The 15,740-nt window shown below is 46.3% G+C and overlaps 2 protein-coding genes across 2 annotated transcripts in view; one reads left to right on the top strand and one right to left on the bottom strand.

Moving 5' to 3' along the window:
- LOC118240699 overlaps positions 1-10,151 on the bottom strand; it is a 33,515-nt gene extending 23,364 nt beyond the window's left edge. The window contains exons 1-2 of the mRNA XM_035522218.1: positions 9,475-10,151; positions 8,932-9,281 (exon numbers count right to left, since the gene is read on the bottom strand). Of these exons, the coding sequence (XP_035378111.1) occupies positions 8,932-9,241 (310 nt within the window). The 5' untranslated portion in view covers positions 9,242-9,281; positions 9,475-10,151. The remainder of the gene's footprint in view (positions 1-8,931; positions 9,282-9,474) is intronic.
- A 494-nt stretch (positions 10,152-10,645) lies between these two features.
- On the top strand, positions 10,646-12,058 carry dio1 (iodothyronine deiodinase 1). Its single transcript, XM_027025246.2, is given in 7 exon segments — positions 10,646-11,070; positions 11,158-11,301; positions 11,430-11,536; positions 11,538-11,570; positions 11,572-11,631; positions 11,901-11,915; positions 11,917-12,058. Coding segments are annotated over 7 exon segments (765 nt in total). The 5' UTR covers positions 10,646-10,715; the 3' UTR covers positions 11,968-12,058.
- The last annotated feature ends 3,682 nt before the right edge of the window (positions 12,059-15,740 follow it).

The raw sequence follows: 15,740 nt of genomic DNA, 5'->3' as shown, positions 1-15,740 counted from the left end.
TCACATGTTCCTCCCCAAGAACTAGGTCTCTTCATCGTAGTATGTGTTTTAAGACTGAGTAAATAATCTCAGGTTTAAAGAGGGAGAGAGCAGGAGAGAGAGGGAGGGAGGGAGGGAGGGAGAGAGAGAAAGAGAGGAGTTTATTAAAATCCAACACTCAGCTGTCTAGGCCAGAGTGAACATGAGTGATTCCTCACTGTGTCTGAGCATAAGTGCAGAGTGTGGACAGGCAGGGAAGGTCAGACAAACACCCAGTGAAGCATGGCATGTTGATCCAGGGTACACCAGGGTACGCCAGGGTACACCAGGGTACGCCAGGGTACACCAGGGTACGCCAGGGTACGCCAGGGTACACCAGGGTACGCCAGGGTGCGCCAGGGTACACCAGGGTGCGCCAGAGTACACCAGGGTGCGCCAGAGTACACCAGGGTACGCCAGGGTACGCCAGGGTACGCCAGAGTACACCAGGGTGCGCCAGAGTACGCCAGGGTACGCCAGGGTACACCAGGGTGCGCCAGAGTACACCAGGGTACACCAGGGTACGCCAGGGTACACCAGGGTTCGCCAGGGTACACCAGGGTACACCAGGGTGCGCCAGAGTACACCAGGGTACACCAGGGTACACCAGGGTGCGCCAGAGTACACCAGGGTACGCCAGGGTACACCATGGTGCGCCAGAGTACACCAGGGTACGCCAGGGTACGCCAGGGTGCGCCAGAGTACACCAGGGTACACCAGGGTGTGCCAGAGTACACCAGGGTACACCAGGGTACACTGGGAACATGCCAGCGAGATGACAAAGCTCCCCAACTTCACCCATCACATGCCATACCGCTGACAGTTGGAAGCAGTGGAAGAGAGAGTTTTATGTCTGTAGTTTAACAACGGAATTCATCTCTGCCGTTCATCTGGATCTGATGCTGGATGTTCTATTTCCCTCCTCCAGCACTCAGACTCTGATGCCAGACACATGCTCAAACGTCCAGATATCTGCAGAAACATGTTTGCAGCTGATAGCTTGCTATTTTACTACTTTTTTATTTTACTATTATTTTGGCACACTGTGGGGTAAAACGTTGCCTTGAAGCATTTAAAAGGAATGTTCTTCAGGAATAAAAACTAAAACTGTCATATAACTAAATATAACTGCCATAAAAGTGAGGCATGTATGAGGCTCATTAGGCACAGTGTAAACGTTTGGCTGGAGCAGTAGAATCAGGGAACAAGTACACTTCAGAAGCGTGCTTCAAGGGTTCTTTAGTATGGGCAGTGTCCCTATTGCCATGGAAACTCGAAGAATATTTTGAACCAAAAAGCATCTGCTATGTGTAGAGGCGCTGAAATTAGTATTAGTGGTGTGGGTAATATAGGGTTAATCACTGAGGCGTGGGTACGAAATGGGTAATAACTGACGTGTGGGTACTAAAGGGTTAATCAAGGACTTGGATTTGAGGTCCATGTTTGAGATTCATATGTGACGTATACATCTGGATAAATGTGCATCCCTTCATCCTGACAGAATCACACAGAATATTTTTGTCCAAACAGTGTGGTAGTGTTGGGTAGTCCAGAAGCTGGGTTATACAGTGTGGTAGTGTTGGGTAGTCCAGAAGCTGGGTTACACAGTGTGGTAGTGTTGGGTAGTCCAGAAGTCAGGATCCATGGTGTGGTAGTGTTGAGTAGTCCAGGAGTCAGGATCCACAGTGTGGTAGTGTTGGGTAGTCCAGGAGTCAGGCTACACAGTATGGTAGTGTTGGGTAGTCCAGGAGTCAGGTTACACAGTGTGGTAGTTTGGGTAGTCCAGAAGCTGGGTTACACAGTGTTAAAGTCTACTAATCTTTTGATACACAGCTATAGGCACACAGTTAAATACACACACAAATTGTGCCTTTATAAAATAAAGCTCTCTGGCTGAGGCAGTGCGATTGATGTGCATATACACTTGTCCCAGACATTCAGTAAGGCGTTCCGGTATGTCTGCTAGAGTGCTATCTACTTTATGAGCATTATATCCCCTACTAAAACTGCCAGTGTTTCAGGGACTGCACGAATGTCTTTTTTGAACTTGTCTCATACACAATTTTCTCTCTTCTTTTGTCTGTCTGTCTCCGTGTGTGCTTGTGTGCTGTCTATATATATAAGGTCCACTGTATATATATACACACTATATGAGGTCCACTGTATATATATAACAATATATGAGGTCCACTGTGTATATATACATTATATGAGGTGCTGGTGGGTGTTGACCTAAATTCTTGATTATTTTTCCAATATTCATATTTATTGTTCTTGCACTTGGTCCTGGAGGAATGTTATTTCACTGTAGACCTGTATATATAATATCTGTATACATAATACCTGTATATAACTGAAATGACTGTATACCTGTATATATAATACCTGTATACATGTGTGTGTGTGTGTGTGTATATATATATATATCTATATATATATATATATATATATAATTTTTTTTTTATCCACTATATACACATACATACACACAGGTATACAGTCATTATATGTACATACATACATACATACATACGTACATACATTATATATATATATATATATATATATATATATATATATATATATATATATATATATATATAAATATAAATAATGACTGTATATATGATGACTGTATACCTGTAAATATGACTATATATTTAATAACTGAACACCTGTATATATAATGACTATATTTATGACTGTATACCTGTATATATAATGACTATATACCTGTAAATATAATGATTGAGGTATACATCTGTATAAGTGTGTATCCCTTCATCCTGACAGAATCACACATAATGAATCTTCGTCCAAACTCAGTGTAAATTTCTGTGGTATGACAGTTTGTTTATGTTCTCTGGTTTAGAATGTAAAGCTGCTATAGTAAACGCTGTCTGTTCTCCACTACCAGCTTCCTGTCGCACAGCTTTCTAATGAACTACAATTCCCACCACCAAGCCCTGACCGTTACTGAAACTGAGACATTTTTACTCCAGGTTATCTTAACAGCGAGCTCGTGGGCAGTTCTTAGCCAGGTGTGACTCGGACAGGACACTCAGCGCGGGACCAGTTCAGGACCTGAGAAGACCTCATTCCTCCAGAATCCTGCTCTTTTTACAAGTAAATAAATCACATTGTTAGGCTTTATAGTTAGTCTTTATAATGTCTTTCATAGCTATCCTGGGACCTAACTAGCCAATCAGAGAAGAGGACATGCATGTGGACCCCCAGAACGGCTCGATCTTGTGCTAACAAAATAACAAAACAGGCACAGAGCTCACGGGCGTTTGTCCGTTTGTCCTCGCACGCACGGCTGAGGCCGGTGCCAGTGGTGATGGCAAGCTGGTGAACCCAGGCTTGTAACCGACAAAGCAAAAACGACAGAGCAAAAACCACAGAGCGGGAAAAATCTAGCCCACTGAGCTGTCTTCTCTCCTGCCACTGGCTGAGCACGAGCAGCAGGCTGTCCCTGGTTTGCTCAGCCGGTGCAGCCGCTTGGATTTCCTGTAATGTAATCTCTGTGGCATTTCTCTGTATAAAAGAATAATAGTTGATACTAATAAAAGTCGTTGCAGGGCGCCTGGCACCAGGGACGACAGTGTTTGTGTTTCATTATGGGAAAGAGAAGGAAAAACAGCAGATCTGTTGCAGCCCCTGAACACCAGCCGTCACCTTTAGCACTGAGTCAACACGCTCACCCCGGAGGCCCTATGCCACCGGACGCCCGGCGCACGCACACCCCTCCCCACCCAGGGGGAGGCCAGCCCGCAGCCCACAATGCCGGACCGCCGGCCGGCGTGGTCTCTGTCTCGGAGCGGATATTTCTTTAATGAGGCAAAAGAGCAGCACGAGGCCAAAAACAGCAAGTGTCACTGCCGAGATGCAGACAAAGGAAAGCCCTCCCACTCGTAAGCACGAGCACCCGGGTGAGTTGGAGGGCCAGTCCCGCCCGTCGGAACGTGCATGGGTCACAGGGGTGTCGTGGACGTGCGGTTAGATGTGGCATGCACTGCTGACATGGCCAGAGACAGAGCGTCCCTTCATCTCAGCGCAGGCAGACACAGACGCAGAGCAGGTCCATTCCACCTGTAGCAGGGCTCCGAGCTCCTTATCAAACAGCTAAAGATGGAAGTCTTGGCGGGTAGGGGGGGGATAGGAGAGTGTGGGTGAAACTTTATGAGTGATTCTCAAGACAACGTTCAAACTAAAAATACATTTTATGACGAGCCAATAGAGGCAGCCCTGTTTTTCCTGCTAATCACCCCAGGGTTCAAGTACACTTCCTCCAGAGATATTTCAACACTTATTCAAACCAGATCCCATTTTTCAGCCCAACGATTGGCCGGGGGATTGTAGTGGAGGTCGTGCTGGCAGGCCCGACGGCCCTCGGATGACAGATGTCCGAGGAAGTCCATCGCATTTAATAAGTACAAACAAAAACACACTGCAGTCACCAAAAAATAAGACTTTGTCTTCCGACATCACTGATTAGGGGTGGAGAGGCATGTGCTTTGTGCTCTCCCTGAGCGATCTGGTGAACTCTCCTGACAAAGGCTTTGCTCTGATATTGCTCACAGGGGCAATGGTTTCTATGTAAAAAAAAAAAACAACAACAAACTGACCAACACTCATCTGACCCTCTCAGAGGATTTACCACTTTCTTTCCCACCATGAGCAGTTTGTCTGTTCTTCCTCATGCTCTCTCTTAGACTTCAAAAGACTTTCAACTCATTGATTTCCTTTATTTTCAGACTTTCCACATGCCTTTGTTGTCTGCAATCACCCCGATGAATCAGAGGACTCTATAAACCTTCTAACAAGTTACGATGAATCAACAGGCAAGGAAAAGCCCCTCGAACCGGTCCGGTTGGAATGGTGCTGCCCGTGTAAGGCCAAAGGTTGTTCCGTCACCAAGGGCTTCTCATCACAACACAGATGGTGAGTGCGAATGCAGCTACAGAGACGGCACCTATGAATCAGCGCAACACACTGCGAACATCAGAGTCCCTGCACAAGCCATTATCCAAGTCAGCGGAGTCACTCGAAAAGAGTGGGTAACAGTCAAAAAGAAGGAGAGAGGGAGAGAGAGAGAGAGAGAGAGAGAGAGAGAGAGAGAGAGAGAGAGAGAGAGAGAGAGAGAGAGGGAGAGAGAGGGGAACAGAGCAGAGAATAAGTGATTTTTAATGCTCCTGAGGGACGGCTTTCTAACAGCTCCTGATTGCACAATCCACAAACTCTATTAGAAGCAGGGAACTACGACATGGATATAACACATTTCACACTAAAACTGTGCCGTGTGTGTGCAGGTACATACGCTCCACTCACCCCACCCACCCCCACAACAAACTTTAGGTGGGAGACATAAACCTGAACTTAACGGTCAAGTAAATGTAATATGTAAGTGTTCACCACCGAATCCCTATGACGGGGGGGTGATGAGTTCAACTATGAGATGGGACAGAGGGGGTTAGACTCGTTTCACACATTCCCGTGTCTGAGAGAAACTCCGGAACCAGTCAGCGAAGGAGAATCCGACCAAAGTAGCTGTGTGCTCTTCACTCAGGCGCCCAAGCGTCAGAGAAGACACGAACCGTTACATTCAGAGGAAAGATTGAAATGAACACATTCCTAAATATTCTGGAGTCCAGTTAGGACAGACCTGTGGAAACATGATGGGATTAATGTGTCCTATTGATAATGCCGATATCACTGATTAAAAAATACAGAGGAAAACTAGGTGATCGTTAATGGGAGTATTTTTCTGATACATATTTGATCTTCCAAATATGAACCAGATCATAATGAGAGTGCCTGGACTCAGATGCCAACAACTGAAAATAAATTAAAAAAATTAAAAAAAGATTTACTATTTCTCAGTGAAATTACCATACAAAAAATAGACATGTTGTTTATTATTATTATTATTGTTGTTGTTATAATAATAATAATAATAATAATAAGTAGCAGTAGTAGTTTAATTTAAATAGCACCTTCATCATTTTCAAGGTCACTTGACAACAAAAACATTTTAAAAAGTGGAAGAGGGTGATGAAAATGTTGATAAAAAGGTTCCAAGTTCAGCTTTAAAGGTGGAGCGGAAGGAGCAGAGATGGAGAGATTGTGGTAATGTGCTCCATAGTTTGGGGGCGTGACACTGAAGGATCTGCCTGCAGCAGGGACCAATTAGAACGGAGAGGAGACCAGCATCACAGGACCTCGGGGTATGGGCAGGACAGTGCGGGTGTCACAGGACCTCGGGGTACGGGCAGGACAGTGCGGGTGTAGATGCAGAGATCTGCATGTGAGCAGGAGGAGATGAAACTGAACGTGCAGTGAGACAGGCAGCCGCGGGACTGAAGAGAGTGGCATTAACCCCCAACACCACCCCCACCCCACACTCCGTCTAGATGAGCCTCACCCCAGAGTCTTCAGGAGTAGAACTGAAGATGTTTGTTGAGTTAAGGCAGCATTACCCACACAGATGACCTGCACTCACAGAATGAATGTTTACTAGGACATGTGATGATGACTGTTCCACTATTCCACTACCATCACGTTAACAGTTATGTTCTCCTGCTCCAGAACATGTCAGTAGCTTTTAACCCTTTTCCCAGAACGACACCACAAAATACAACAACAACATCTCATCTGCATGAAACCACAGTCTCCAGGTGGCCACAGTAGTCTGTGTGCTAATGTGGCATGAATGAAATCTTCTGAAATGCTTCAAGTCTTAAATTCTTTTTAAAATGTTTCAGTCCATTTGTTGTAAGTATTCTAAAACCTCTATGCTGATCTCATAACTAAATAAAGAGAGTGAGAAAGAGAGAGACACACATACAGAGTGAATGAGAAAAAGGACGGAGAGAGAGAGAGAGTGAATGAGAGAGAGAGAGAGATTTGTATAAAACATAACAGATCCTCCCTAAGCATCCTGCACATTATGCAATGATCAGACTGTAGCACCCAGGTCTTACTGTAACCCTGCATTGTATTCACAGCTCCATTAAAGTGTACTACCTGACTTGGAGTGTAAAGTGACCTGACTACCACCTGACTAGTTTGCCTTTACTCTGCAGTTCACCCCACCAGTACACACAGAACAGCACAGACGTATTCACGAGTGCTGAAGTTAAACATTTAGTCATTCCAAGAGATGGGAACTCCGGCTCCTGTTCTGAGGTGGAGATAAAACATCCCTGTTTCTCCACACTACCTTTCTCCACTTTTCAAATCCGTATATCCCAAACCACCTCCACCCCAGGTATTCTCCCTGCTGGTTTCCAGCATCGCTATATATTTCAAATGGATCTGAAAGACAATGAAATGATTCATTTTGGTTGGGAGGCAGGCAAAACTTCAGATGTGGGTTTGGACCTCATAAATGCCGATACACACTCAGAAACATGTGGTTCCAGTTTGGCAAGAAAAAGTCATAACCAAACACTGTGAGTCTCCTTGTGCAAGAGGACAACTGCTAATATAAAAGTCAGAGTAGTATAATGATCAGTATGGAAAGAAGGTTGATTATCTCCACCGTCACCACTGAAGAAACACATCACTATCATCCAAACAAGACATCCACTTCTGACAGACCGGACGGTCTGCGACTGGTGGCAGAAACAAGGATCTGCTGCTACTAACAGAGTCTACACAGCTACAAAAGTGTCTCACACACATGCACTCACACAGGCATACACACAAACGCAGAGAGCCAGGAGTCAAATTCTCGGCACAGTAAGATTCAGTAAGATGGCACAGCAACACAAAGTTTGAGAAACTAAAAAACAAGTAAATAACAAATAAGGGCTATACATAGAACAGATACACACACAGTACACAGTCTTCCTGTTCACATATATGTATACTATATCTTAAAAATACCATGGAAAATATAATTTATTAAGAATCTGCCTGTGTGCAAACATTTATGACTCAACGTTATGAGTAAAATGAAAGAACAGATAAGATTAAGTCTTAGAATAAGGGGGTTATTTTACTGGTGGTTAATTTTCGGAATAAATTATGTTTGCATACACATTTCAGTTTATGTTTTAAACTTATAAGATAAAGCCTATAGTATACATGTACATTAAAAATCTTACACCACAAACGTAAGTGAAAGTGTCTTTGCGCTAAAACCTAAGACTCGCAGATCCAGGATCCATTATTCGGTTTAACAGGCCGCGTGCACTGCCATCAAGCTGTACGATGACTGGACTGTGAAAGTCACGCGCTGAAGTCGCACAAACGCACACGATAACGACAAGTCAAAAGGTTAGAATTACTATGTAAATCGCCGTATTAAAATTATACTAAACAGTTGCATTTGCTATATTTAACGACGCATAAAAGCATTAACTGGGGTGCAAATTAGATTGCGTCACCGCTTTACAAATTTGTTTTTTAAAAAGCGGCATATGCACGCAATTAAATGACACCTTGAATTGCATTACGTTCCAGTCAGAATGACCCGGTCAACGCCAAATGATTTTAACTCAGTAACGTTTAACGTTTTGGCGATCACCAAAACTAAAGGTCAGAAGCGTTCTGGCAAGTGTCCAGTGGTGAACACGTCAGGCGTTTCCAGAACGTGGAGCCTTTGGCCGCTGCAGCACAGAAACCCGCTGCGTTAAATTAGCACTTATGTCCTGCAATGCTCTGAGCTGTCAGCAGAACGGGGGCTATTGCTTAAATGAAAAGTGATTCATGTTTAAGGCTTTTGGCAGCAGACTCAAATGATTTGTTTTAAAAGTTTACTGGATATATTAAGTTTTGAAATGTTAGTGGCTATCCGAAGATTTGTCTCCCGCAAACAACAATTCCACCCAACGCGTGAAAATGTGAACATTAATAGCTTACTGCATTGGCTCCCGTTTTGACTCCGTGCACAAAAACCTCACATACCTTGTCCGGTAGCCACGGAGAAGCACGACGCGAGAGCTTTCTCCTGGGTTCCATAGCGTTCCGCTGGAACGACCAGTCGCTTGGGACTAAGCCCGTGCATGTGGCTCGAGCTGGGGTTCGGACTTCGGCAGGGCTGCTGGGCTAAGGAGCCGTCACCCGCGACGCGTTTACAACATAAGTCCGTGCGCCTGCCGAGCGTGGAGCGTGTCAGTTCTGTGAGGTCTCCGAAGGCTGGGGCGTGATAGTGACTGACCATTCCAAAGAAAGCAGCGGACTTCTGGATATGAATCTCTGATTCGCCCGTGTGCATGTCCGACTCTTCAGTACATACTCGCGCTGTCGTCTTTTACCTGCGGATGACATAACCAGCATGATTCTCCCCGCAGTGCACGGAGCTCGTACGCCTCAGAGGACCGTTTGTCTCCAGGGATGGAGATGCGGCGAGACGACACAGCAAACAAACAGAACATCTGGTGGAAGCTACTGTGAAAGAGTAGCCAAATAGCATAATGCCGTACGCTGTGATCAGATGTGTAAACATACCTATTTAAAATCAAAGCACGAGGGACGTTTGAAATGCTTTTCTAGCAGCGCCGTGTGCGTCCTACATGCCGGGGAGCGCCTGGTTACCGAGCGCATCCTCTCTCGCGTCGCCCGCAATCTTAGGACTCTTCTGCAGCATCAATTCCGTAAAAGCGAAACGTGCGTGTTTCCGCTGACTGGCAGGTCGAACAACCATTTAAGTGGAAGCGCTAAAGTGCAAGGCACCAATCTCCAACACACAGGAGGCGTCCGCGTGGACCGAATCAGGGCACGCCCTGAAACGGGCAAGTGAATTACCTCCGCGTCCTGAAATTAAAACAATTTGTTGGGAAAACAATCCGGGGATGAATCGAGTATAATTACATAACCCTCCCCCCCCCCCAAAAAAAAAAAACTTTCTTCATGAACACAGGCTTCAATAGCCCGTTTGTTTTGTCACACGTGCGTATCAAGAGAAAATGCATTAGTTAGTAGGATGTCTAACGTTTCCGGCGCTAATTTCAAAACGAGCCAAAAGAGAAAAGAAGGACATTACGTACATGTTTCTCAAGACATAAATAACTAACACGCGCAAGGGGACCGGACAGGTACAGAAAAAACGGGTCACATGACTCAGGCTGAGACACGATACACGCACTTGTCGCTTGCATGGCTCTGTTGCATGACCCGAGTAGCAGTCTTCTCCCCCTGCGCTTCACGCTAAATGCCAGTATTATTACAGCAAAAGCGTACCATGGCAATTTGCATAAACTTGACCAAATCTAACAACGGTATTTGGTCCTTTAAAGAAACGCTGACGCTAACATTGGTGCTCACGAAGCATTCAGGCCACGAACGACGCATCTGCACAAGGCCATTATTATGTAATTACCGCAAGCCCATCGACGTGATAATGTTGCACACCATGACTAGACCAGTAACGACCAGTACAAGTTGAACTGTTTTTATACTCTGCTGCCCCCAAGTGTCAATTATGAAGCAGTGCAAGCGAAGTTAGGGCTTATATTTAGGCTGTCGAAACTGTTTTCTAAATGTACTGTTAGTCTTTGGCTGATTTATAATGCCACTTGCAGTTTATTCAAATCGCACTAATTATAATACTTGAATTGTTTAATCATATCATTCGATCGGTTCGATCGGTGTGTGCGCTTGCGCAGTACTCTGCGGTAGCAGCGTTGTCCAGGACATACGCCACGGCCGGAGTGACACCCCGGTGCAAATACCGACACCCCGCGCGCACGATGGGGACGACCATAGGCTACGCGATACGACGGGTAAACGTTTACGTGTCGACCCTGGCTAGGGCATGCCTCGCGCTCGCGCTGTCGTCCCTGCTGAAACTTTTGTCCGTGGCGTCGCCGAGTTTGACCAAGAAAATTATTACCAGTATGGGTGCGCGCTCATCGATGACGCAGAACCCCAGGTTCAGGTACGAGGACTGGGGACCCTCGTTCGTCACGCTCACGTTTTTAAAGACCGTGCTCGAGGACCTGTGGTGCGGTCTAGGGGAAGAGGCGTTCGAGGGCTACGGAGCCCCGGACTGCGCGCTCGTCACCATGGGTGGGCGCACGAGCAGCGTGCATCAGTTCCTCAGAGGTGCGCAACCGCCCGCAGCAGCGCCGCAGTGAACCACGCGGCAGCGCAGCACCACCTTTACAGCCTCGCATGTCATTCTTTTTACAGGTACCCGCCCGCTTGTCCTCAGTTTTGGAAGTTGCACCTGACCCCCGTTTCTGTATAAGCTTGACGAGTTCAGACAGCTCGTGCGGGACTTCAGAGACGTGGCCGATTTCCTCGTCGTCTATATTGCTGAAGCGCACGCTACAGGTAGGGCCGGGACGACCGCATCGTGCACGGACCGGTAATACCTTTGAGTGTTGTGATAATGTGAAAATAGACCAGTTCTCCCGCATTGGAGCGTGCACAGTGGTCACGTGAGCTGCATACTGCCGTAGACCGCTGGGCTTTTCACAACAACGTGGACATCCGCGTGCACCGGAGCCTGCAGGAGAGACTGTCGGCGGCGCGGATTCTGCTCAGCGAAGAGCCGCTCTGCCCCGTTTGTGGTGGACCAAATGACGGACGTTGCGAAGTCAGAAGTACGGAGCCAAGCCTGAACGGCTCTACGTCATTCAGAGCGGAAAGGTGACGTATAAGGTGAGTTCACGTCATAGCAGGACCCGGCTCATGAGTAAAGCTGCCGTAGCACGTGAAGCAGACGTGTAAACGGCGGTTTGCTGGATGGATTGAGGTTTGCGCTCTGCACCTCCGAAGGCATCGCCGTGCCAAGTGGCATAGCCGGGAAATCGGGTCAAAGTTCAACAGCACTCCTTACTGCCAAGCGTGAGCTGTGAAATTCTCTCTGACTTTAGCCCCTTCCTGATCGTATCCCATTTCCCGGACTGCGTTTCTGTCCTTGTTCCCAGGGTGGCAGGGGGCCAGAGTGGGTACTGCCCCGGGGCGGTGCGGAAGGTTCTGCAGAAGATGACATAAGCCAAAGAGAAGGTGGCCAGAACTTGCAGCTGCGCTTAGATGTGTGCGAGGATCTGGAAACATGTTTGACACCAATATTGGACACAGCATCCACTGTATTTTAAACTGAATTCAGGAAGTTTTAACTGAGAATCTGCTATCCCAAGCTTCAGGGGCTTTTTTTCATGTTAACGGGAACGTTAGCAATCCATGTTCACGTCTCATGTCGGCTGTTCTTTCCACCGGGAACGTGCTGGAATGTCCAAATACTTTTTGGAGTCGTGTCGTATTTGTGACGGTTGCAGAGGAAACCCTCAGGTGTCTGTAGCTCGATGTGGTAACACACGAATTCAAATTGCTTTTAAGACATTTATCACCATTCCTTCCGAACAGGAATTCAGATATGGACAGGACTGTGTTCACTGTAATAGTGAGCCCCAGGGCATGCTGGGATAATGTCAGTGACTAGCTGGTACACTTATTTGCGTGTTACTAAGGTTTGAATTCATCTGTTCAGTCTCTAGTATAAAAAACACAATGTTGAATTTTTATTAAATTTACCATATATTGTTCTCATCACCTGGATGACATCACAGCCTTGATTTGTGACCACTGCATTCAGTTTTGTTTTTTTTTGTATAAAAATTACAATTACAATTCATTAGTGGCTTTCTGTGCCTCTGTTTTATTGTGTAACTCAGATGTCAGCAGGACATGACACCTGGTATCTACAAAACTGTTTTAGTTGTGTATCAGGTCACATGATCAGAGCAGCATAAAGTGTCACTAACATCACAATGATCTCCAAATAAATAAATCTTGTGCGATAACTAACTGCCTTTGTGTATCGTCACAAATCGTATCTGGAATAAATTTACATGTTCATAGGAAAAAAAACCTTGTGAATGTTTCTCTCAGAAGTGAGCGGATAATTGAATTTGACCAACAGTATTCGCTTGTGTAACATAAAGAATCCTGAAAAGCATCAACTGAGCACTGCTACCAAATCCAGACGTGTTTAAATGGCACGGTTCTCACTTCTCACAGGCCAACCTTTCAAGAGAGTGGAATTTTCTTAGCCTTCAGCTGTTTTTAAAAAGCTAAATGCTTCAAAAGTAGAGGGAGGTTTATGGTTTCTGCGAGTTACGGTTGCGATAACCTGCTGACTAGTTTGACTCACTCCAATAATAAACCTTTAACACGTTCTCTGCCAGGCTTTGAACAGAAAGAGTGAAACCTCATCTGGTTCTCCAGTGCCAGAAGTTAGCTAGGGTGTACGGGGCCACAGCTGCTGGTGAGCTCTGTAGTTAAGACCTCCTCTCCAAACTCTCTGACCCTGAGGGTCTACTCAGGGCTAAGGGGAGCGTTTGACACAGTAAATGTAGTTATGAGGAGATCTAGCACCATCCAGCTCAGACTCCGACGTCTAAAGGCATTACTCTTGTTTTGTTCAAAATCTATTGAATGCAATGGACGGTACTGTTTCTGTAACTTCTCTAGGGCCAATTCAGTTGTTCTGTAAATTTGTAATGAATCAGAATAAATGTAGCTTCTCTGCAGACCAGGTCTCTGCCACTAGCACCAGCACTGCACAGTTCAGGGTTTTCACTCGCGTGTGGCGAGTCGGACCAGGTAAACGCTGAACGCGCAGCGATCTGTATGTCGCCTGACACCGACATACGTGTATGGGAGGAAGTAAGTGGGATGACCAGGACCTTTAATGACAAACGTCGGTATATACTCTCTAACTGTCCTGCGGATTGCCTTCCCCGCCTGCAGACTGTTTCAGGTTTATGGATTTTGCTCTTTGGACTCGATGGTCTTCTCTGACTGCAATATTTGCTGTTTTGACTGTTCTTTGGACCTGACTATTCTCATCACCTTCCCTACTTCAGTAAAAGCCTGAGCTCGGAACATTGTAGTGACAGCAGAAGACAATCATTGACTTGTATGCTAAATCTGATACATCTGCATATTATGTTATATATTCAGCACACAAAGCCATTCGTCATTTTGAGCATCATCGTGTTGCATTACAGAAATGAGTCCTCACCTCCTACTCATGTTATTCCACCTTAAGTTGATCAACTCCAGTCAAATGTGGCTGAATGCCGTTCTGGGTACAACTTGGGTCTCCGCCACCGTGCAGTAAACCGTGTTGGTTATCGCAGACTGTGCGTTTACCTCTCCGTGATTCCTAGGCAGCGTTCACCATCTTGACTCACTGTGACAGCTGAAATTGCCACTTAGTGACAGTGCTTTCACCGGCTTTGAAGATCATTCATCTTCAACACACACACACACACACACACACACACACACACACACACACACACACACACAGAGAGAGCACATCTGCAGATACACCGATCAGCCACAACACTAAGACCACTGACAGGTGAAGTGGATAACACTGATTATCCTGTTACAGTGGCAACTATATTATTTATGATGATGTTTAAGTGTACAGGCAGTCCTTGATGTGATGGCTAGATGCCTGTGACAGAGCATCTCAGGTCCTGTGGGGTGTTCCCAGCGTGCAGTGGTTAGTAACTACCAAACATGATCCCAGCGAGAACAACCAGTGAACCATCAACAGGGTGGTGTGTGAGGAGTGACTAGTGAAGGCCTGTGTGGTCTGATGAGCGACTATAGCACACACTGGAGAAAAAGTTCACGCGCGCAATGATAGAGAGGTGTCGGGGTACGCAGTGAATCACTGAGAGGTGTCGGAGCATACAGTGGATCACAGCTTGCCGTGTATGGGGCTGTGTCGTCACAGACCAGTCAGACTGTTCGTGTTGATCCCTGTCCACCACCAGAGGCACCTATACTGAGCACACGAGTATCAGAACTGGACTGTGAAGCGAAGGCAGAAGATGCCTGGTCTGCTGAAGCACATTTACTGTGAGATCATCTGGCCGGCTGCATGTGTGTCATTTAACTGGGGCGCCAGGACGCACTGAGGAAGATGTTCTGGCCGATGTTGTGCTGGGAGAGCTTGGGTCACGTAGACGGACCAACTACTTAAACATTGTTACATCCCCTCATAGCAGTGGCGATATCTCACGGCAGTGGCCCGTCAGCAGAGTAGTGCTATAGAAATGGTTCAGGAACGCTTTCAGGAACATGACACAGACTTCAAGGTGTTGATCTGGCCTCCAAATCCCCCAGTCAATCGGCTCAAACATCTGAGGGAGGTTGTCTTGGACAACGCTGAAGTGATCGAAGGTTCTTTAAAAAACAACGCTCTTCGAGAAATGTCATTTGTAACATCATAGATTAAAGGGCGTGTATTCTGTAATGAAATAAACTTGATAGGTAACCTTCCCAACAGTACCCACTTCTAAATTTCACATTCATCTGTCTTTCAGTACATCATACCTTATGAGCCAGTTGTCGTGGCTACAGGTGACCAGTTCTCTGTGTAACCAGGACACTCAAAGTTTGGTTTGGAGCTTGTATTCTGTCAGCAGTCACAATGCTGAAGCTGTCGGGTGAGTGCACACTTGCTCTGTCTACCCTCTGCCCTGTACCCTCCGAATCAGTCATGTTCAGTGCCCTCTGTAACTTGGCTGACGAGGTTCTGGAAGGTGTGTAGAATGGACCCCCCCCCTCTGGGCGAGTCTTGTCTTCAGTCTAATGTTTACATGAAATACATGCTCAAGGTGAGTCAGGTCAGGTGACCAGGCGGGGTTCAGGTTGCACTGCTACTGGCTGCTCCTCTAGGCCCTTCCTGAGCATAAACGTAGACCGGCAGGCAGACATGAGACCGTCACTGCGGCTCAGACTCC

The sequence above is a fragment of the Electrophorus electricus genome, chromosome 23 (assembly GCF_013358815.1).
Source record: "Electrophorus electricus isolate fEleEle1 chromosome 23, fEleEle1.pri, whole genome shotgun sequence".
In the NCBI taxonomy this organism is placed as follows: domain Eukaryota; kingdom Metazoa; phylum Chordata; class Actinopteri; order Gymnotiformes; family Gymnotidae; genus Electrophorus; species Electrophorus electricus.
Note: the sequence above shows the minus strand (reverse complement) of the source record. Positions and strands in the feature narration are given on the sequence as shown.